This window comes from Lytechinus pictus, unplaced genomic scaffold (assembly GCF_037042905.1).
Source record: "Lytechinus pictus isolate F3 Inbred unplaced genomic scaffold, Lp3.0 scaffold_19, whole genome shotgun sequence".
NCBI classification, from domain to species: domain Eukaryota; kingdom Metazoa; phylum Echinodermata; class Echinoidea; order Temnopleuroida; family Toxopneustidae; genus Lytechinus; species Lytechinus pictus.
This window is the reverse complement of record NW_026974140.1, coordinates 3,635,622-3,658,388: the sequence shown is the minus strand read 5'-3', so window position 1 is coordinate 3,658,388 and position 22,767 is coordinate 3,635,622. Positions and strand designations below refer to the sequence as shown.

Here is a 22,767-nt window from a genome sequence, read left to right as displayed (position 1 = left end):
AGTAAATTATATTATTCAATAATCATTGTTCCAAATGAATGGTCTTCGCAGATATTTTGATCATGGGGGAAACCTTATTATACAGGAATTCAAAATAAATATTTGCAAGAGTAATATTACCATGATTACGTTGAATAAAATGAAGAACAGTTAGAAAGCCATGAAAATGGATAGTGGTTCGAAATGAGCTCCTCTCTGATATTATCGTAATATACTGAATATCTCATTTTGAGGGTGTTTTTATTAGCATTTCTAGCTTGAAATTGCAGAATCTGGTACAAGTTTTTGGCGTGACTTTGTAAAAATGTGCAATTAAAATAAAGTAATCCGGTCTTGTTTTCTCTGGGAAATGGCATTAAAAGAATGGCGCTCACTAGATCCCTTTATTCGTCATCGTCAGATGACATGGACCCTGATTGATTTCTTCTGTTCTTTGATCATTTTGATATTCATCTATTTATTATTTGAATATAAGATAAAGTTTGATAGTTGTCCCATTTTAATATTATATGAATGAGTAGATGTGAATGATAAAAGTGTTGGTTGTAGTGGTGGGGGAGGGGGTGATTCCTTTGTCCCATGAATACCCATACCTCAATGCAATAGTAATGATGTAACATGGCTGATGACAATGTGGTTAATGACGATAAAAAAAATCATCTGCGTCATTCATTGAGAAACTTAGCAACATCAATGTAAAGAATATTCGTAAAATGATATTGAGAATTATTTAGCGAGGCGCTTGAAGTGGCAGAGCAACGACCGGCGTCTGATTTGTTTACTCTCCTCAAACCTTTAATGAAACTCAAACTAGAATTATGTAAGATATAGTCCTGCAGCTATTTTTCTACATTTTTGGGGAAATAGTCATTTTGATTTGGTCTAGTTATTTGCATGGGAGGCGGAAAAAACAATGTTTTACATCATATCGCGTTGAAAAATCAAATTTTTCCAGTTAAATCATGACAACCGCACGGCAATTTAGAATAACCTTCAAGTACATGATGTAGGCCTACAACAGTGAACTCCCACACAAATCTTTCAAACATTCTCATTTTCTATTTTCCTTCTAAGATTCTAATTAATGCGCTATTTTCTGTCTAAATAATCGTCATGTTTTGATGCCATTTTAGGTATCTTATTACCTCATTAATCGATAAAACCGTATGTGTATCGTGTTGGGAATATGCCGGTATATATGCGCATGAGCAGATGAAGGTCACTGGCCATAAAACGGGAATAGTGCTTCTTGAATAACTGAGATGATCGTGGTTATTCATCTGTTATTTTAAAATATGCATGTTATCCCATTCAAGAATAACAACGCGTTCAGTCATTACTTGACTTAATCGACGTTTTATACCGGAAATACAGCACAGACTATTATGACGTTCTGGCTGTATTTTCACTAGTGGACGAGCTAATCGAAAACTCCCCATCATGGGATGGGAGGGTGTTTTTACTTCTGTTACTCATTCAGTTCAATTATTGCGTCGCTATAAATTCTTTTTTTTGGTCATATTTGTATTTTTTTTTCTACAGACTAAGTATCTACTTTGTTCTAGATGATTTGAATGTTATATTCTCTTTTTTTTTGTACTATTTTTTTTTGTATTATGAATAATTATTTATTTGACTTTGTGAACAGTGTTACTTGTATGATTTTGAACTGAATGATTTTAATAAATAATATTACAAAAAAAAAGAGATACGATCAACTTCAAACGACTAGAATAGAAGCTACAACTGGTCTCTCATTTAATTTAGCTTATTTAACTTCGGTGTGGTAATGCATGATCATGTGTATCAGGACTTTTACTACACATTTAGTTTCAATGTTAAGTATGGTCTTAACTTAATTTATTGAAATATAAATTATTATACTCAAACTCCGTTATAAACATCGGGAAAGGCTTATACGCTTACACATTAGCCCTCCGTACGTCAGTTACAAGCAAATTTACAAACAGGTTTATCCACCATGTCTTCCAGTCATTAGATTATGTGGTATTGCACTATTCATTTCACTATTCAATTTATTATTGCAATCAGAAAATTCGTTCACAAATAGGGCCATTAGTTCACGGGAAGAGTAACCACCTGATTCTTCGTGCATTACAGCACAAAACATGAACATCGTACTCTTGGTCTTTAAGACGCCAGTTTTATCAAAGATTTAGCAGTATATTGTGTGTTTATCTGTTTATGTATTCTAGCCTGAGACTGTTCGTGCAGGAAACTTGTAATATTCTACGTAAATGGGTTAAAAAAGGACCTTCACAATGGATCGAATGTATTCAGCTACGCCTTATGTCATCCATTTAAGATCTAAAATTTACATTATGCATGGCAGGTAAGTCGTTTACATCATGGCTAGTGGCAGACGTTCTAGATCCTGTCGTGACAATGAAAGAGATAACAGTCCAAATTGAATTTAATTGAAAAGGGGGAATGGAAACACAAAATAAGGCTTAACATGAATTTACATGACAAGGAAGGCACAATATAAACAGACCGAATCGAAGAGCTGTAGATATAAGGGTAAGGAATTACAACCTTAAGTCATATAGTAGGGCACAGTTGACCCGAATTTAAATGGAGCAACAAAAGAAATAGAGAGATGTCCCCCTTTTCCTCGATCCCTATTCCAATGCGCTTTTACAAATCCCGAGGGTGTTTGCTCGCATTTGTCTTTAACATTGTAATGTCGCTGTTTGACGTGATTGAGCTGAACTTTGCAGCTAGGAAAATATGCTTTGTCATTTAATTGTAAAACGATTCTTCTTCTACGTTAGTTCTCCTTCCCCCATTCCAAGTTTATATTATTTTGAATTTAATAAACAGAATACGTAATATGAGATGCCAGGAGTTGTTATACTCTGTTGTTCGTTTAACGTTTTAGCATTTTCAGTGTGTCTGTCATGGGAAAATTGCCCAAAGTGCCGAAAATTTCATTCCAGAAAAAAATGGGTGTCATTGCCTGTCTAGTGACTAAACGTGCTCCATTATCATGACCATGACAATAATGTATATTGATTGGTGTGGTGTAAAGACAGGAAGCATTAATATTCATTGTAATAACAATGCGATGATTTAGATTCTGAATGTAAAGAGATGAAATAAACTAAACTAGAATTAAAGCAAATGAATGAATGGCTAAAGAGAGGAAGCAACACCAAAGAAAACAAGGCGGATAGACAGAAAACATGTAGTTATAGTGAGTAGGAAGACGGAAAGAAGTAAATGAAGGACGGAGGAACAGGGGCAGAAAAGAGAAACAACAAGAGAAGAAAAAATAGAAGGGGTAAGAGCGACTATCCAAAATAAGCGGTTATGTTAGTTGCAGATATTGTTGCCGTTGTGCCCTGTATTCATATCTTATGATGATATCATACATCAAATGATGAACAATTGCAACCGTCGGCTGCCGTTCTAAACATAATACTTACTCTGAGTCTCCATTCCGTCCTTACCCGTCATCTACACTATACCGTATCATGCTATTTTCTACTGTCAAAGCAAATGGCACATGATCTTATCGGGGTTTCTAGGTTCCTAAATGGAGTTCGGTCATATAAAGTGATTGATGTGTTTTTCCGAACTCATTGCGTGATTTTAGTAGTTAAAGGAATTCGAGCTTTTTGCATGCTCTTAGCATCCAGGTGATGTATAGGCCCTCTTTGAATACGTGTTCGCCGTCAGTGATTGCCGCGGTGTTTGATACATGCTGTTTTCTTCTTCAACGGCAGCCGATTCATCATAACTGCTTGTATTGTTCTTGTCTTACTTGTGTTACAACATATGTGATTTGAATCGAGGCATGTTTTTTTGTGTGTGTGTGGTTGACGTTTGTCATACAAATTAATAATGGTATTTCGTATTGACAAAGATGGGAGGGTAAGCAAACGCACATCATGTTCATTTTAGTATTCTTATTTTACATCTGATAATGTGAATGCAAGTACGTACATGGAATGTCATAAGTATTTAATCTATGAGCTATCTCCGATAAATCCCAATAAAAAGAAAGTTGAATTAAAACACTGTGGTAACGTGTTATTGGGATCTTGATGCGCTACCAATCAAGTAGGTTTAGATTTAGTCCTAATAGTGATATACGTGATATCTGATATGAGTTTACGAGCATTACACGTAATGTGATTGCTAAGCATATTCTTCTCGCCTCATCTGGTATCCCTTGTCCGAGATTTGCCAAATCAAAGGAAGGAATGTCTGTGATCCGATTGTACAGAGCACTGTAGCTATATATGCTTGGAGATTTCTGTTATTGTTGTCCAGAGTCTGGTGTCAAGTCCGAATCTATTTACCATGAAATGTAACCAAATTTACATAGGCCCTCTAGGATTATATGAAGAATAACAAACTCCCCTAGATCACATAGAATGCTCCTTGTTTCAGAATAGGTAAGTTGTAGTTGAGAGACGACAGAGAAAACAATTCCATGGTTGGCAAAACTTGACACACACCCTATAACGCAATTGCTATCTTCGAACTAAGTACATATCCCATCAAGGTGCACAAAGTTCAGTGTCATTTGGAAAATCGAGCATCAGTATGGTCATCAAGGCAAGTGAATCACAGGACTGCATTGACCGTCATTTAAATGTGGTCAACACCTGAGCTTGTAAGCTATATCAGTGGAAAGTCTTATCGCAGTACTGAAAGGCATTGGGTTTCTTAATGGTCAGCACAGAACTCATATCGAAGAGAAGAGAACTGTGAATATTGCTAGAGGACCGCTAAGATGTAGCAATTAAAGTCGGAACCAAATGAAAGACCTTGGAATTCAAGGCTTACGAAGACAGATGGGTTACAATGGACAGGATAATTGATGATCAACGGCATTTGTAAAGTGTCTTTTGCAGCATACGCCGTATTTACCATTGGAATTTAAACAATGTTAATCGTGTAGTTTTTGTTTAATCCAGACTGAGCAACAGTGTCAAACTCATAATGAATTTTCGTCATGTGTTCTACAAATATATGAAAAAAAATCAGCTTTTTATTCATTTTTCCTTTTTAAAACTTTTTAAAACCCTTTCCAGGAAGAACAAGTGAGTGTATCATGCAAACCTACAGTTTCGGGCCTCTACCAACAAGACAGCTTTGCACAATGTCCGCGTTGGACAAAGAAGTTCAAAACTTTATGGTTAATTTGACTGGCTAAATAAACGACTACTTGACTTCCATACACACATACACTTTAATGAACAAAAAATGCAGTTGGCACCTTAACGTTTTTCGCTTGGAAAGAAAAAAAACATTGACCATGTTAACTGTATCATTCTCTAAATAAACCCTCAAGTATCATTGAAGACTTCATTCAACGTAACAATACCTTGTCCAATACGTTTGGTATGAAAAACATAGACAATCATCAAGAATTTCGTCAGTATTGCCCACTATCTGTATGATCTTGAGGGTTCGACGCTCTCTTAATGAGTCCCAATGTATATAAATTATTGTCCCGAGTGTATAATGTCATACTGTCTTTGCTGTCAGGGACAGAATATCAGGATATTACGATAAATTGTTGTTTAGATATATAAAGATGGTGGAATTTGTCACAAAATACATGTCACTAAGTGAAATTTATTGTGTATCTTATTGGATGATGCATGCCACTGTGTTGAACATATTCACATCTATAGTCTCTTCAGTTTGAACACTATCGGCTTCCAGCAAATGGGACTATGAGAGGTTTATAGCCACTAAGCCAATAAGTAAGACTAGAAATAAGAAATCAAAGCTTTAATAATAATAATAACGATACATGAAATTTGTATAGCGCACTTTCCATCTTGATTAGATGCTCAAGGCGCTTCAGAGCAGAACAACAACAAAACTATTTACATACAATACATGTCTGAAGTACTGAACAATAAGTTAATGTATATCAAAAAGCACTCTTAAACACAGTAAAACGTGTCTATAGTGACCATCTAAGGGGAACACAAGACGGGGCCTTTATGAACAGGTGGCTGCTATAGACAGGTTCTTATACACACAAGCTTCCTCCATGGAAATCTGTTTTAGTGGTCACTATAGACAGGTGGCCACTAACACATGTTTGACTATTCATTTGGCACAACGACATTCATTCATTCGACATTATTTCAATGTAATTTAATAAAACATGTTTTATATTTCGTAGATGAATTATGTAAACATCCGCAATTAATGTTATATCTAACCTTAGTGAAACCCATGTTCCTACTTGTATTAATTTGATGTGATGATGCTTGTTACATATATCACCAAATCATGAGATGGCATTGCAGAAGAGGGGGGATTCTAGTTAATTCATTTCTAGTTAATATGTTATTTCATTCAACAGATCTGAACCCAGACGACATAAATCCTGCGTTGATATGGTTTTAATCTTATGCGTTATGATGGTAAGACATACCTTTCCAGATCTGGACACGATGCTTTTACGGACTGAAATTTTAGAGCAGCGGAGATCCAAATATCAATATTCGAAAACGATTGCCCACGTGCAATATGGACGGCCCGTTAGATACACGTGTTACCTTTTGAAATAAACGTACCATATAGGGATGATGCATTTTCTTATTGATACCATTCAAAGAGTTTCATTAAACAGCCAGGCAGACCATCCCTACGTCATTCGATACCTTCGCGAGGGCGTAGATAGGATTGTTCTCGGAGGAGCATCGCTTGTCGTAAATAAACGGTGTAAAATTCGCGTCTTCACACTCGCTGCCGTTAACACAAACATGACAAGAATATGAGAGGAGAAAGACCTACGAACTAAATGCCAATTAAGTAATGACTTTGTGATTAGTTGTGGTGCGTTCATGAACAAACTTGGGGTCAATGCGAACCTTGCGTACCCCTTGTCTACGCCTCTGAATGTATGCATCCCACTCAGCTCTGGCTTCCTGGAGCGGGGATAGTTGCAATCGATTGGACCTTTTTGTTCACGTCTGAAGGTCAACTAGTAGATTGAGTGGAATGATTTAAAGAAGAGACACCTCTCATTTAACAAATGATGCCCCATACATTATCTTTTGTTTCTTTGGATTCTTCATGTCAACCCTATGTTTCATTTACGTGGCCATCAATTTAAAATGCCTTTTTATATTATGGGTGCTTTGCATTTAGATGGTGTGATATAATTCTCCTGGTGTCAGTCGGTGGGAAAGAGGTAAAGGAGATGGCGTACCTTCTTCCCGCAGTCATTGGGAATGTGACGAAAATAATCATTTCGATGTCGGGGATGCAGCTGCCTAACAATACTCTTCCCCTTTATGCTTATTGGCTAGTATGTACTATTGACAGAAGTGTTGGCATAATACGGTCTTGTAAGACATTGTTGCATTAATTTAAATCTCTCCCCTTTTCTCCCCATCTCTCTACTCCTCTCCCTATCCCCTCTATCAGCCTTTCTACTCCTTCAATCTGAAGTTTTGATATCTATACCGGATATCCATTATCGATTTATCTAACGTGGTGTCTGCAGCCGCTTTCTATCTCTTTAATTTTCATCCATCACAGCTTTGGATGCAATCAAATAGTTCTTACTTTGTGAACACTGACTGGAATCTATAAGGTTTATGGAAGATGCCATGATGTACTTAAGCGAAATATTCCTGTGAGGAATAATTTAATTGAAGCTCGACTCCTGAAATAACTTTAGCATTACTTAGAAGTAAAATTTACTGAAGGAAATCTTGTAATTGCATTGTGTCTCTGTATTTGATGAGGAAAATGTTTTTAGTAGTTTTTAATGTAATTAATGACATTCCTTCTCTCTTACCGAGCAACCGAATATGATATTAATCCAAACCACATGTGTCAAATATAATCATGTCCACTTTTTAATTCATGTAAAATCATGATTGTAGTATCTACGGTAATGCTATCATCTGAACATCGTGACGATGGTACCTGGACAATGAAATAATACTAATGGTCCGTTACTGAATGTTTAAACCATGCTACACTGAACCACGGTGCTGTCAATGTATCACATATTAAGGTACAGTTGTTTAGCCACAGCATCATTATAGATTAATACCTTATGTGCCTTTAAAAATGATTCGTATGATACTCATGACATAATAACATATCGGAATGTAATGGCATTGATCTACCCTAGTATAATTCTAACGTTTGTTTTGTTTCTCTTTGTATGTTTAATAGTGATTGATCGATCGCTTTATTCCTGTCCATATGACCTCTCTTGAATGCCTATTTTCTTTCTTCAGTTTTTCATTGTCTAACTATCTTAATCGAATCTAAATTTGCCCCTTTTTTATTCGAATTTCTAAATTTCTTATGCTTTCATAATCACATTACCTTTATCAGATTTTGTATCACTTTACATTTCTTCGTAAGTGTCACCTACAATAAACCAGAGAGCTGTTTTACAGAGTTTGAAATAGTCAGCCTCGAAAAAAATATCGCTGATGAAATGAAATTGATATGACATTCCCTTGTGTCAAATGTAATGTTTATGTCATATGGATACAAGTCTGCCATGGAAAAATAAGCATAGCAAATCCAGGCATCAACAACCTTTCATCCCCAAATACGAACCATAATATTAATGAATCTTGCTTCGTCGAGAAAGAGAGCGTTTTCCATGACAGGTACCGGTTTTAATTAGTTCTTTCAAGATGGAGAATGATATTAAGCTACGAATCAGGAGTCCGAATCAGGAGTCAGAAAATATGCACGCAAGGCTAGATTTTATCATATTTATTATGAGTGTCGAGTGAAAGGAAATCGGAAGTAGGATTTGTACCTGGTAAACCTTTCACTTGGTGTTTACTGCTTTAAGACGCAGCATTTTGTTGCATTCTTGAAGATCCTTTTTTCTTCCAGATTTAGAAAAATACGCATAATACTCATGAAGATGCTTTAATGAGAGAGTGATATACACTGCAGACAGAAGTTAATTTGAAGGCAAATAATTTTGTTCTTGCATGCCCTTTCCTTAAAATATGATAATTTCGACTACAAACACAGATCATAGCCGTTGCGACTAGTGCGCCCAGAGTTGTGCTCGTGTGTTTGGATAGGCAAATGGGTTGGTGGTGGGTGAGGTGATACATGACTCGGGTCTACCGCAAACGTGACAAAGATGTTCTTACTTTGTAAAAGCTTTTAAATCTTCTTAAAAGGCCCACTCATATCCCCAAAAGGCTATCTATCTTGCAAATTTTAAAGTAAAGATTTTTACAGGTAGTGCGTCAATGCGAAATCTTTACATATATACAACACTAAATGGAAAAAAAGGCTTCCTAGCTTCCAAAAGATGAACAAGCCAATTAGGTTTAACGTGTACTAGGTAGCAGTTCGTATGATTTTCCAAGCCGAGGCTCATGCACAGGTTTTACGATTAGATGGAGAACTATCTTTAACTGCCGTTGATTTGGAAGTTTTCCAATAGTAGTGATAAAGTCAATCCTTAGTTTCCTTAAATACTCAGACGCCATTTTCATGGAGAACTATTTGCTAACAAATTGATTAAGTATTTGTTTTTATTCTGCAGGGAAAAAATATCCCCAAATAGAAATTAATAAGAAATGAGAAGAAAAGTTGTTTTGAGTTTACAGCAACTTTAAATTGGTAATTTTCTGCACATTGAATAAAATATATTACACTGTATAAATATTTAGAAGCAGGGGTCAAAATACTGGGCTTAATCTAGATGTAAACGCGGTGTTATCATGAAAATACCAATGGTTGTCATTGAATTTGATGTGTTTTCATATTTTACAATAGAAACAAAAGTTTTGATAAAGATAAAATTCAACCCCAATCCAATTTTTACCACATGAGGTCCATTTTCACATCTTTTATGTCTTTAATTTCACCCAGCATGAAAATATATTTATGAATCAAATTATCGTGGAGGCCTGTCAAATAGTACATTTGCATAAACATTGTTAACAGGCAGGTACAAGCCAAGTTGACAGCTTCATCAAAAGAACGCATCTGATAGTCAGATAATGAAACGGTAGATTATTAAACTGACATAGATGTATACGGGTGTTGTAGTAATAATTGTGATAAAGATATGCCATTGGTAAGAATATAGAACTAGAACAAGGATAACTGTTAAAAGGGTTGTTTTCTGAACTGTTGAAAGATGAATTATTCTCTTATTCCCAATTATGATTGGTGCAATCGATGATAGATACAACTGGGTAAAATGTTATACAAATAATGAATGTGTATGCGTGCAATGGGAAGAATATTTTCATGAGATGAAAGATGTACAGTTCCATTCAACGAGGCGTTAGCCGAGTTGAATGGAACTTTTAATCTTTCATCGAATGTAAATATTATTTCCATTGCACAAATATTTATATTCATTATTTGTTTTATATAACTCATATAAGTTACAAAGTTTTTAAAAATGTAAAAAAGGAATAAAAAAGATAAAGATTAGGTTGGCCTATTTCCAGCAACTCCTTTTCTCTGATAATTGCTAGTCGGTGGATTACACCATGTATCGACAGCTCATCAGCCCTTTTCTTTCATGTTTGTGACGCGCATTGCTTCATGGATCTGAGTCGAGTGCGCACAGTCAGTTTGATCTGCGCTAACTTCATGCGCGCAAACACACACACACATACATACACAAAAAGGTAAGTAGACATACACATGATTATACTGAGGGAGCGCTAGCGCGCGTACCGTGCAATGGAAAAATAAAAAATGCACGCAGTAAAGAATGGACCAAATATTGAATACCTTTCAACCAATCAGATGGCAAGAATCTTCGTTTGAGTTATATAATTCTCAATGGATCATCCTAAGATAAGTTTTTGATGACATTTCATTCCCATTTTCTTGTTTCCTCGTTCTTGTTTTTTTTTTATTGTTTCTCTTATTCTTCCTATAACATTTCTGAAAAAATCAATGATATTACCCAAACATGATCCAATTATTGCCCGTGTGACATTTACCGCTTCTTCAGACACGTTTGTCTCAAAGCTTCCTCAAATTTCCTCCAAGCTTAGTGTAGTACCTTATCACAGCATACGATGAGTGATTATCATCTTTGATCCGTGCTATTCAATATAATAATGCAAAGAAAGAGCCCTGGAGATCTGTAATGTTATCATCTTTATTACATTGTATCACCCTATTTGCTTTCTTTCTTCTGGCTCTTGTTTTAATCATCTTCGAAAACAGCACCTAAAGTATTGAAGTATCACCTGCGTGCTTTGTTTTACAAATGCAAAGAATCGGTCCCATCCATCCCTCCCTATCAGCATACTTAAAGTAGTTGGCCGTCGCCTTTATTTTCAATTAATTATGTTCTAGATTACTTCTTTTCCAGAAAATTCATGCAAACAGACAGTTAAAATACACAAGTATGCCGATGTGTACAGGTTGGTATGTCTAAATCAATGCATCCGTATTTACGGGATGAATATCGTGAAGTACTTCATTTTTTTTATATGATAATGGTTCTAGAATTACTATTTTTAATTAAGCATCCTGACATTGTAGTTTTTCCCCGTTGTATGAATACCTTTCCAAGACAAACTTTATTGGCATTGTATCTTCGTTATTTTCCCATTGTGTAACTTTGGGAACATGAAAAATTAACTCCATTACCCAATAGATCTTATACACGGTATCGTAATGTAAGTTACCCCGTAACCCTTAATTTGACACCATAGCCGCTATCGAAACCTCATTTTACCTATAACCACGTGTCATTTCTAATCAACAACTAGTCGGCGTTAAATTTGAAACCATGGCCCGTTAGCAAAAAAATTGTATACGGCTCGATTTTTGGCGGGGAAAGGAACCGTTGTAGTGCCGATAGGGAATTGGGAGTATTTTGTCTTCTCGATAGTGGGTGATGATGCGACAACAAAGCAGTACTTTAAAAGGCTAAGGTACCTTTTGAAGTGTAGACTATAAGCAAAGTGGTATGGATTGTGGAATATTTCGCACCTGCTCTACAAAATCAATGTTCCGCTCTTTTGAAATCCAAGGTGGATGCTTCGGTCAACTTTCTGTCGCAGCATCGTTATGCAGTTTACTTTCCTCCCCGTTTAATTTGTTGTTTTACTCTTGAATCATATGAACTTTTGGTTCTCACTTAATTAGCATGTTTATACGAAAATAATACTTAAAAATAAACATATAACCATGCAATACATAATAAAGATATGATAGTGAGGCTGTGGAACAAATTAAGGAAAAGAGAAGTTGTGTACATAAGGACAGAGATAATTTGCGTGGGTGAGGAAGGGTGCGTGCGTGTATGTGCGTGTGCTGTACGTCTGAGTGTCAACGAGGGAGAGAGAGAGATCAAACTAGATACGCTGTTGATATTTTAACAGCTTTTCTTGCATCGTTTCTTCATTCTTCATATGCTGAAAGCAAAGCATCATTATAGTAAACTTATAATGAAACCTCAAGATTATTTTATTTATTATATGTTGGAATTCTTAAGAAGAGGATATGTATATATCGGCACCATTGTATTTTTAAGTTCTAATTTCTATCATGCTAAGACTATGTATCTACTCAGTCGAACACAGCAAGAACAATGTCACTTAATTTGATATACATGTACATTAATAAACACTCATTTCGAAACTAAGATGTAATAATATTTCTACTGAGAATAGGAATTTAATTACTTTGTAATATTACTGTCTTCAAATATGTACAAGTCTTCCTTTTCGTTTCGGCGTTTGTGTGTGAGTGTGTATATAGGTATTGTTATATTTTAAGACAGTGTGTGTTATGATGGTTGACTCTTTGTTGCGGTGTGTATAGTGAAGTCGCACGTTTAATGTACCATCTTTTTTACTATATACTTGATCGATTAAATTCACCTTGGGAGAACTAGGTCTGTAACTAACAAACTGTAAACAACGTTCATAACCTCTTGTTATGTAGGAGGGCTCCCCAATGACCTGACAATATTGAAAGCATGATTATTTAATTGATATCGAATCAGCATAAAGAAATTGGAGCGTAAAGAAAAAAATAATGAAAAACGAATTTGCATAAAAAAACCATTATCATTATGACATGAGTAGGCCATGCTAGGTTTCGGCATGAATCCACTCATGAAGATACACTTCCGGGGTTGTATTGATAAATCAATTTTTCAAACCACCTTGGATATTGTTGGATTTATTATAGGATTTCTTGTATATATAAAATCACGTAATCTTGTTTTGAATATGTATAGTTATGATGTACGTTGTTAAGAAGAAATACATTCCATCTTTACAGTGTTTCGCATTAAACATAACTCATGTCAATTCATTGTCATCTTACTGTTCTTCATGTATATGACATTGACGTCATCAGAAATTGTAACTCTCGAACAATAATGACAGAAACTGTAATTAATAGGTATAAATAAATTAGGTGAACAAAAAAAACATTTTCATTCTCCGCGAATTTATAGGTTTTGGTGAGGCATGGAGAGAGGATTATGATAAATAGTTATGTACCTTTTACTTTTATATATTTGAATACTTAATTCGAAAAATATATAATCCATATCATTCAATTTTTCAAAGATAAAAATCTCTTGATGCGAATCCCCTTCTTCTGCTGAATTAGTTATGCTATCCTGTACTGCCTAGGAGAAGGACAGATAGTTATAGCACAATTCACTAGAATGAACTCAAATTATCTGATCCAATTCAAGCTCTCAATATCCCAACCCAGAAGCACTCCGAATGATAAACCAAATTTAGTTTCCATCAATGGCTTTCAAAGTTTATTTAGACTGCCTATAGTTTGCGGGAATGTTCTTTCTCAAAGAAAATGCATTTGCACGATGAAGTCAGATTACATGGCGTTCTAGCCAAATGCAGCTTACCACCAAAATTCATATGAAAATAAAATTATGCTGAAAGAAAAACCGGGGAACGGTATTCTACTACCACACGAGGCTTTGTAAAAACAGCCGCTAAGGTTATTTAAGTATCGTTTTCATTTCATGGGAATACCTAATACCGCTGAAAGATCAAGATTTCATTCTTTTGGCATGTTTAGAGATTCTAAAAGCTGTTATTAGAGCTATGTCTTAGATGATGGATTGGGCGGAATGTGTGGTGCTATAGGTACGAATCTTCCGATTAAGGTTTAAAGGATTTCTACAATATCGTATTGGTTTTTAGAAGCATTCCTTACCTTGTACAATTTCATACCTTTTAATTTTAATTTGAATACGGTAAACAGGCATGCCTTGTTCATTACGCATTTGATATAATCCTTTTAAAACAAATGACTCAGGTTACTCAGCGCGATGAATTATTCAATAGCTTTAAACTCTTTACCTCACATTTGACTGCTGAAGTGTACAACCGTGATAGTGGAATATTTCAGAATTATTAGATCTCGTTGAAAAGAAAATTATGTGTACCCTTTTCTTCTTTTTGTTAGATATTTTGTAATGACGTAAGTAACAATAATATTACCAAAATAAAAAAAATGATTCAATTTGAAATGACAATGATGAATCCTTTGCTTTCGAAAACTATTGAAAACAATACCTCATGCTCAAAATTATTTTTGAAATCGATTTTTATCATGTTTTTTGTATATTGATTGATTGCATGATCATGATACTCCAGTATCCACAAGTATCCTCATAATTACACTCACATATGTTTATTCTCAGAACCGCTTTTTTTTAGCACTCTCGTATATCTTTTCTGAGTATTTTTTGCATCACTTAATTACCTGAAACATCTCAGCACTGGACACGCTGCTTAGAAAACAGCAGGTTGTACCAAGTGATTTTAATTGCATGCGGCAGTTTGGTGAGACTTCATGGCCGATAGTCGTTTACACCATGGATCCTACTAGACCCATCATGCCCATGGTTATACCAACCAACATATTTGTACATCAGAATTTGTAATTAGACAGTGTAGAGCAGAAACTTGACAAAATTGTGATAATTAAGTATTTGTATATTTCCGTATTTTAGTTGTTTGACAAAACATCAGATGTCATTGGGATTATCAAACACTGGGGGGCTGGTTTCAACCATTCATGTAGATTTGAAGAGTCCTTAGCCCATGGCTATCGGAGACTCCTTCCTTGCATCTCATTATAACATGAATCATACGGGCGCATGCTGTAAACCATCGCGAGTCAGTGTCATGGGCTAGGACGACGGATTTCAGTACTGGCGGCAAAATTCTATGATACCAATATTGCTGACATTCACGTTTCATGAAATTAGACGTAATGCTTCACATTATGCAAAAAACAAAGATCTATACAACTCATTTGCATGCTGAATGACAAAAAAATAACATTCTGGTGAGAAAATTGGTTTTGTACGCAATTATTTTATTTCGACAATACTTTACCTGACGTAATCATCTCATCACAAACGAGAACAATGCATTCATATTTATGAATATTTAAATCAAATACCACTATTGCAATAAATAGCTTGTAAACCACTAGGTATGCCGGTTAAATGTCAAAAGCTACTGAATTATTTTAAAGTGCTCCTTTAAGATGTTTGTAAAATAAAGACATGATATCAGCTGAATCAATATATTATCCTTTGGTACTTATTTCACAAACTAAGACTTAATTTCTTTCAAATAAAAAAAAAAGGTTACCCCTACTTTGTTTTAGGGGATTTGATTTGATTTATTTTATTTAAACACGGTAAAAAACCCTAAATCAGCAAATTGCTGGTTTTCCGAGAGGCCGTGCAATATACAAACTTTGTCATCTAAAGCAGGCTGGAGCCCTTTTAAATATTTTCCCTTAATTTTTTTGGATGTAGAATTATCACAATTTCATTTATTCACAAATAATTTCAGAATGGAACAATTCTCATTCGTTCTTTTTTATTATTTCGACACCAATTTCTCAAATCCCCACATAACGAGGTCTTATGAAATCGCAAATACAACCTTCAAAGCCCAACGAGATTTAGAGATTCGGGTCAGACCAGATATTGATTTCTCTCTCACAACAATGGAAATCTCATAAAATGGCAAATGCAATAATGGCCGATACAGGGTAACATTTCGATCCGTACAAATCTATTTTTATTCTTGGTGTATACTCCATACATCCGTAATTTTAGATATCTCTTCGGGATCGTATTTTGCTTGGGTGAGTAATACCATGGTTCTAAAATAATTCATTCCTGCCATTGATGTAAGCAAATCAAATTAAAATTGAGACCCTCTGCAAAACCTCTAAATGGTATGCTTATTTCAATTTTAATTCCAATCTCCATGATAGTGAAGAGCAATTATCAGCATGATCACGACAAATGGTAACTTACAAATATGGTATTTTATATGCAGCCCAAAGAATTATCAAAAACAAGATATCAAAGAGTTGTATGATGTTTTCTTTTTGTAGGTCACCGACACTTACTTATTTCGCCAGGATAGCTTTGTAATTTACTTTTGGTATACATATTGTTATACAGTGACTTACTTATTTCAAGAGTTATAGGAGACAGAAGCATTTTTTCTTTAAAAAATCAATATTACAAGACGATTAACCATGGATATGACAAGGTCATAGCAAGGATCACATATTTTTCTTGCTTTCTGATTTGTACCCACTAGGTTCCTTATTGCGTTACTGTCACTAGAGTTCGGTATAATTTTAGTATTGCCCGTTGTTGTTCGTGATGTATGACTAAGAAAACAAAAATAGCTATAGTGTATTCTGGTATTCTAAAATTATCTAAAGCTATTTTAAGTCGATCACAATTTTTTTTTTTTTTTTTAAAGCGGATTGGAGAACAAATCTCACATTGTCCCACGGTGTAAGCCACAGTCTGTTCACCGTGTGGCATACAATGTGAAATCACCTACGCACTGTTAAATTTAAATTTTTCAACAGTGTGAATCACATATTCACATAGTCAACATTGGGAAAACGCTGTGAGCAGTGACACTGTCGAGGTGTCCACAGTGCCAAAACAACTTCACACTGTTGAATTTGAGCATTTTCACAGAGTGAATAATAATTCACATAGTCCACTATATGACCAAACTGTGATCACACTGTATGACTTTGTGTTCTTTCCAGCAGGGAAAACACTCAGGAAAAAAAACAGTTGTCTTGTTTTCTGACCAAATAACGGACTTGTAGACATGAAACAGGACATCAACAGATATCAGATTTGATTATTTGATATACGTGAAGCAAAAACAAATCACATGCATTTGTTATCAACTTCTTATTCAAAATGTTAACTAATTGTTGCAGATTAGAGTATTTAAGCATAATTATCAAAGTCAACGTCACCATGATTACGTAAGAAGTAATCATTTTCTTCGGATACATGTATACACAGGTGGGAGTACAATCCCTGACAACGAACATATTAATAAAACACATCAACATATCACCAAAAAACGGTACCTAAACAATTCATGCGACATGAACCAATTACATCTTACACATTAAGTATGAGAACTAAAATGGCGGAGTTTTTGGTCAATCAGTTTTTACCAATCATTCTCCTTTCCCATATCATCCTTGTCATGCTTGTTAAAAACAAGTAAAGAGAGGAAATCATAAATTCCAACCGCCTCAAAGTTTTACCTATGCGTGTAATATTAAGTGAAGAAAGATCTTGTCCCCACCCTCACAGGGCCAAAGCGGCACGGCGCCGTTAAGAATCAATATGGTTGACGCCAAATCTTTGTGCGCCCTTCTTTACCTGCTGTGAAATGTGAGTGTGTTATGCGTTCAAACAGCCTGGCACCATTTCTATCACATTTCAATCACTGGGGGTATTGCCATGCCAAGTGGCTCCCTGTAGGGTTAAGGGTGATACTAGCTTTATATTACACCACTCATTCATACACATATCACCGTACTTCATCTTACTCATCAAAACCATAATAAATCATCATTACACCCACACACACACACAGAGCAAAATGGCACACGCTCATTCGTATCACCGTGTTCATACCACAGATACATCACACCGAGAACAAAAATCCTGTCTTTCTTTGGTGCTTGTAAATAAGATATGGTATAGGTTTCACCATATATGTATATATATATATATATATATATATATATACATATGTCTGGGTAAGTGCGTGAGTGGGTGTGTGTATGTGCGTGAAGAAAACTTTGTACGTCTGTTATAAGTGCAATTTATATAAATCAATATATATATATATTTGCATGATAATGATGAACTCTTTCTGAAAAAATTGCCACTTTCAAGATATTTTTCAGTAACGTTGTCCTTCTTTAGATTTGTTGTATTAGTTACGATTTCTTGATTTAAAAAAAATAAGTACTAAGCGCACAGAAACGTTGTTAGCGGTAACAATGCGAAAACAGAGGCCCTGTTACAACCGGTTATGTGGTAGCGATGCCTAATGTGACAACAATTCATTGCTTACACATTGAAATGAATAATTAGAATTCACAATCTGAAAGATGTGACTTACTGTTAGCGCTTTTTTTTATAGGCTAACAATTTTTCTGTGCGGTCTCCACTGGATTTTATATCTTTTATTTACATATGATTTGAAAACCATTGATACCTATATTTTGAGAACTAAAACAATTAAGAAATCGGTGATTGTTTGAATAACAACATCTTACTTAATACATTATCATTATGGTGTATACTCGTTTTAGTTGTTTACTCAAGCTCAACCTCACACCCTCTCTCTCTTTCTCTCTTTGAATGTACAAATATTTATTTGAAAGATTTTTTTTTTAAACCGATAAAAAGATAGCGTCCTTACGAAATAAAAAAAAAGATATAGACGAAAAATGTTTTGGAGTATATCTAAACCTTCCCAATATCGAATATCGGAAACCCTATTCACAAAAAAAAATAAAAACAATAAAATTAAAATTATTTTTTTTCTTTGAATGAGCATTTCTAAAAGATTTAGAGTAGAAATTATAATTTAAAAAAATGGGTATCTGCACACACACGCTCGCATCTCTCTACGCGCACACAAACTCATACACGCAAATCCTTCGGAACACACACACACAACCTCACACACGCATACGCGCAAACCACCGGAACAGACATACGCACATCCTAACTTAATCTTGGACACTACATTGTAGGCTACTTGCTCAAAACCGAAGCTAATAACTATTACGAGCATTATCTGTACCTCTGCATTTGAACAAGAATACCTTTGAAGATAAAATATTTTAGAGTAAACTTGCTGAAAAACAAATGTTAAACTATATCTCCATGGAATATAGGTAAAACACGGGTTTAGTGACGATTTTTCAAAATTGATATACATATTTTTTTTACTTATCATACAAAATTTTAATCACAATTCATATTCCTGTACAAAAGTTAATTCTCCTTTGAGTTTTATAGATATTATCTAAGATATTAATATTCTCAAAGAGTATATTTAAAATGCTGCATACTCTCCATGTAGCATCCTTTCGTCCACACTAGAAATGTCTTTGCATTGCTCCGAAGATGTTAAGCCTCTTCCATTTCAAGTTTGTCCCCCGGTTCTCTCTTTTTTAATCAGTAGGAAGGGATTCAATGTTTTCCAAGGGGGAAACATTTTTTGCAAAAAGGTCAATCATCGTCTGAATCAAAATTCTTTGCCTTTTAAAAATTCAACACCCTTCCAATTGATTTCGTTGTCTCTGTCAACGTTTCAGGGGTGAGAAAAGAACTGCAAAGCATGGGCCTCTCCATAATTTTTTTTTCTCAGTGAAGATTCTATCCACTTCTCACAGCTGATATATCTAGCCAGCACCGTTTTTACAACGTTTTCTCTGCTCACATCTTCCTTCTTGAAACAACAACTCCCCGTCACCTAGCAGTTGAAAAGGATATTGTTGTTTTCGAATTGATCATGGATGTACATCCATGATTCAACATCGCTGCACTTCGAAACAATGATAATTTTTGTGTAACTTTTTCCTTGTCTTGATAGCAACGGAATCTAGCAAAGGTCATCGTTTCTTGTGACAGGCAACTACCCATATATTTTGTTAGGGCAACTGTATTTATTTGCAGCTTTCATTTCAAGGACAGCATTCAAATAAAACCTCCAGGATACAAAAAAGAAGATTTTTGTAAGTGCCCTGTAGACTAAGGACCCCAGCTGGCGACCTCTCGAGTATTCACCGGTATATTGATCTGGCTTTCGGCTACATTTCCATTGCTCAGCACAGCAAATGTCAGCGTCCGGCATAAGAAAGATAGAGAGCTGGAGAGAAATGTCAATAAAGTTTCAGGCTTTACACGGATCATTTTGCAGAGCGAAGGTCCGGAATAAACAATGCGACTAGAAACTGCGTAGCGTACTTCCAGCAGAAAGTGAGGTTTCAATACGTAACTTTTGTACTACAGGGCGTACTGAATCATATTCCAAGACACGTGTCTTCACTGAGGATCAGCATTAAAGATAATTCAGGAAGTATTTACATTCTAGTGTCGGCTTGGCTTATTTTAAGGTACTCCTGTGTAGTAGCCTGAGTGGTTGACTTGCTTGAAGGTACCCGCCGTGATGAACCCGATGTGTTAATGTGGAATGCTTGCTTGAATGCGTCCCGATAACGATTACTCATTAAAGTGTAAATGATTGGATTGATGACAGCGTTGATGTAGGAAAGAGACCTACCGGTATAAGAAAGCACTTCCTGTGTTTTCGAATCCCCGATGAAGTCGTCCCCTGACAGTGAAGCAATCATGTTCAATGCAGAGACGATCTCGAAAGGAGCTAAACAACAGAAGAAGAATGCACCATTTATCACGAGCATTCTCGCCACCTGATCTCTCATTTTTGTGTCGTTGTCTTTGGTCCCTCCATGAACTCGCAATCTTTCTATTGACCTGTTCAAACCTCTGATGATCTCGATGTAAAGCACTACATTAACAACGAGAGAAATAAAGAAAGGGATGGTCTGCATACCTTGCGCATAGGCACTAATCCATTCATGTAAGGGATGACACAACGCGAATGATTCCGGATAGCCGGCAAACTGCTCCCCAGGAGGCCATGATATACAGAATTTATTTAAAAAGAGATTGGACGGTGTTAATGATGCAGACGCTATGGCCGATATAATCCAAGAGGCTACAGTTACAACTGCTGTCTTGTTAAATTTACTCGTTTCACTCTTCTTCTGTGGACGACATACTGCGCAGAACCGTTCAACAGACACGAGGGTAATGAAGAACAATGAAGCAATGTAAGCTGTGTCAGAGAAGAGGAATACCCAGATACAACCACTCCGACCCATAGGGCCATCATCATCCCTAATCGGTGAGACAGCAAATCGCCAAATTTTCTCTCCAATTGCCATCAAAAGAAAAATGATGTCAGAAATCGCCAAATTCAGAAGGTAGCAATTAGTACAAGTTCGCATCCGAGGGATTTTAAGCACGACATAAATGAAGGCGAGGTTGTCAAGCACACCGACCACCAAGAGAAGAGGGAGAAACGCCGCGATGTAAAAGACGTGTCCCGGTCCATATGTCATGTAAGGGACATCTTCAATTGTAATGTTAAAACTGTCCTCGCAATCAAGATCCATGAGTGAATCGTTATGCTTCCCTCCTAACGCTCTGAACTTTCTAAAGTGGGCATGGTAAGAGGTTGCGCTTTATATAAAAACACCACCAAGTCATGAAGTGAATGAAGGAGACACCAACAAGGCACTAGACACTTGCAAATCACTCTCGTCACTGAAGTTGTACGAGTAATCAGCGAAAACAGTGGATATGGGATCATTCAGCGCATGCGCCTATACATGATTTCACGCTCCACATCTCTCATTGGTCAGTTGTGCGTATCACAGTCACCGCACAAGCTAGAGGCGCGTTTCGATTGGCTTCCAAGCTTTCTGCGGAGGCCACGTCTCCATTCGCCTAATCGCAAGTTACATTAAACGGTCTGCTGGTGTTTTTTTTATATGAGTGTTTAAAGCCGTTTAGCAATATTTGTGGTCCTACATTATGTTTCAGTCAACCTTTAAGAAAATAAAATCAATATGATTAAAAATAGAATTGTGTTGATCTTTTCACGGTCGACCTTCACCCTCGAGAAACAAGGACGCGTCATAGAATAGAGAGGGAAAATGCATACATCATTTCATGGGGAACTGGTAGTTACTTTGTTTTCATTTGAATTTGAGATTCATATATTTTTATTTTTGGATTAAGACGGTATTTCATCGTCAAAATACAATTGATTATTTAAATTTTTTTTCCTGGGTGAAATATAAATCAGAACGATCATTTATATCATATAACAAATAATTCATACCAATGTTGACAAATGCTTTATTTGCCCTGTTTTTATTTCTCTTTTTTTTATATGTAAATATTACTTTACTTGTATTAACATCATGATAAATTTTATTTCCACATGCTAATTTAAAAAGATGCGTGCATTATGTCTATTTGTTATGTGCATTACGTTCTGCGTATGAAACATACATATGATGAATGTATTTCATTCTTATTTTTCTGTACATTATATATTTTTGGTTTTGTAACTTTTTCGTCGATTCCTGTATTCTTGGTTGCCTTTGATTTTGCGTGTGTTCATGTGGATGTTTTGATGAAATGAAATAAATCAATATTTGAAAAAATCTAACTCAATAATTGGAAATTTCTTAATGTAAGGTTTTGTGATTACAGGAAAAAAAAGGACGTAATCAACTCAGAAATGTAATCTCTAAGTAAATTTACACTCTTGAGATTTTGTTTTGCCAACCTATAAGTTAGAATATAAGTTCAAATATATA

The 22,767-nt window shown here is 35.5% G+C and overlaps 1 protein-coding gene across 1 annotated transcript; it reads right to left on the bottom strand.

Moving 5' to 3' along the window:
• Positions 1-10,891: 10,891 nt before the first annotated feature.
• Positions 10,892-21,699, bottom strand: LOC129260035 (somatostatin receptor type 5-like). The gene has a single exon (XM_064114451.1). The coding sequence runs from the start codon at positions 21,550-21,552 to the stop codon at positions 20,437-20,439; it is 1,116 nt and encodes a 371-aa protein (XP_063970521.1). The 5' UTR covers positions 21,553-21,699; the 3' UTR covers positions 10,892-20,436.
• Between the last annotated feature and the right edge of the window lie 1,068 nt (positions 21,700-22,767).

Bases quoted from the DNA above. Each gene is read 5' to 3' on its own strand.
- LOC129260035 (XM_064114451.1), bottom strand. From the start codon at position 21,552: ATGGATCTTGATTGCGAGGACAGTTTTAACATTACAATTGAAGATGTC.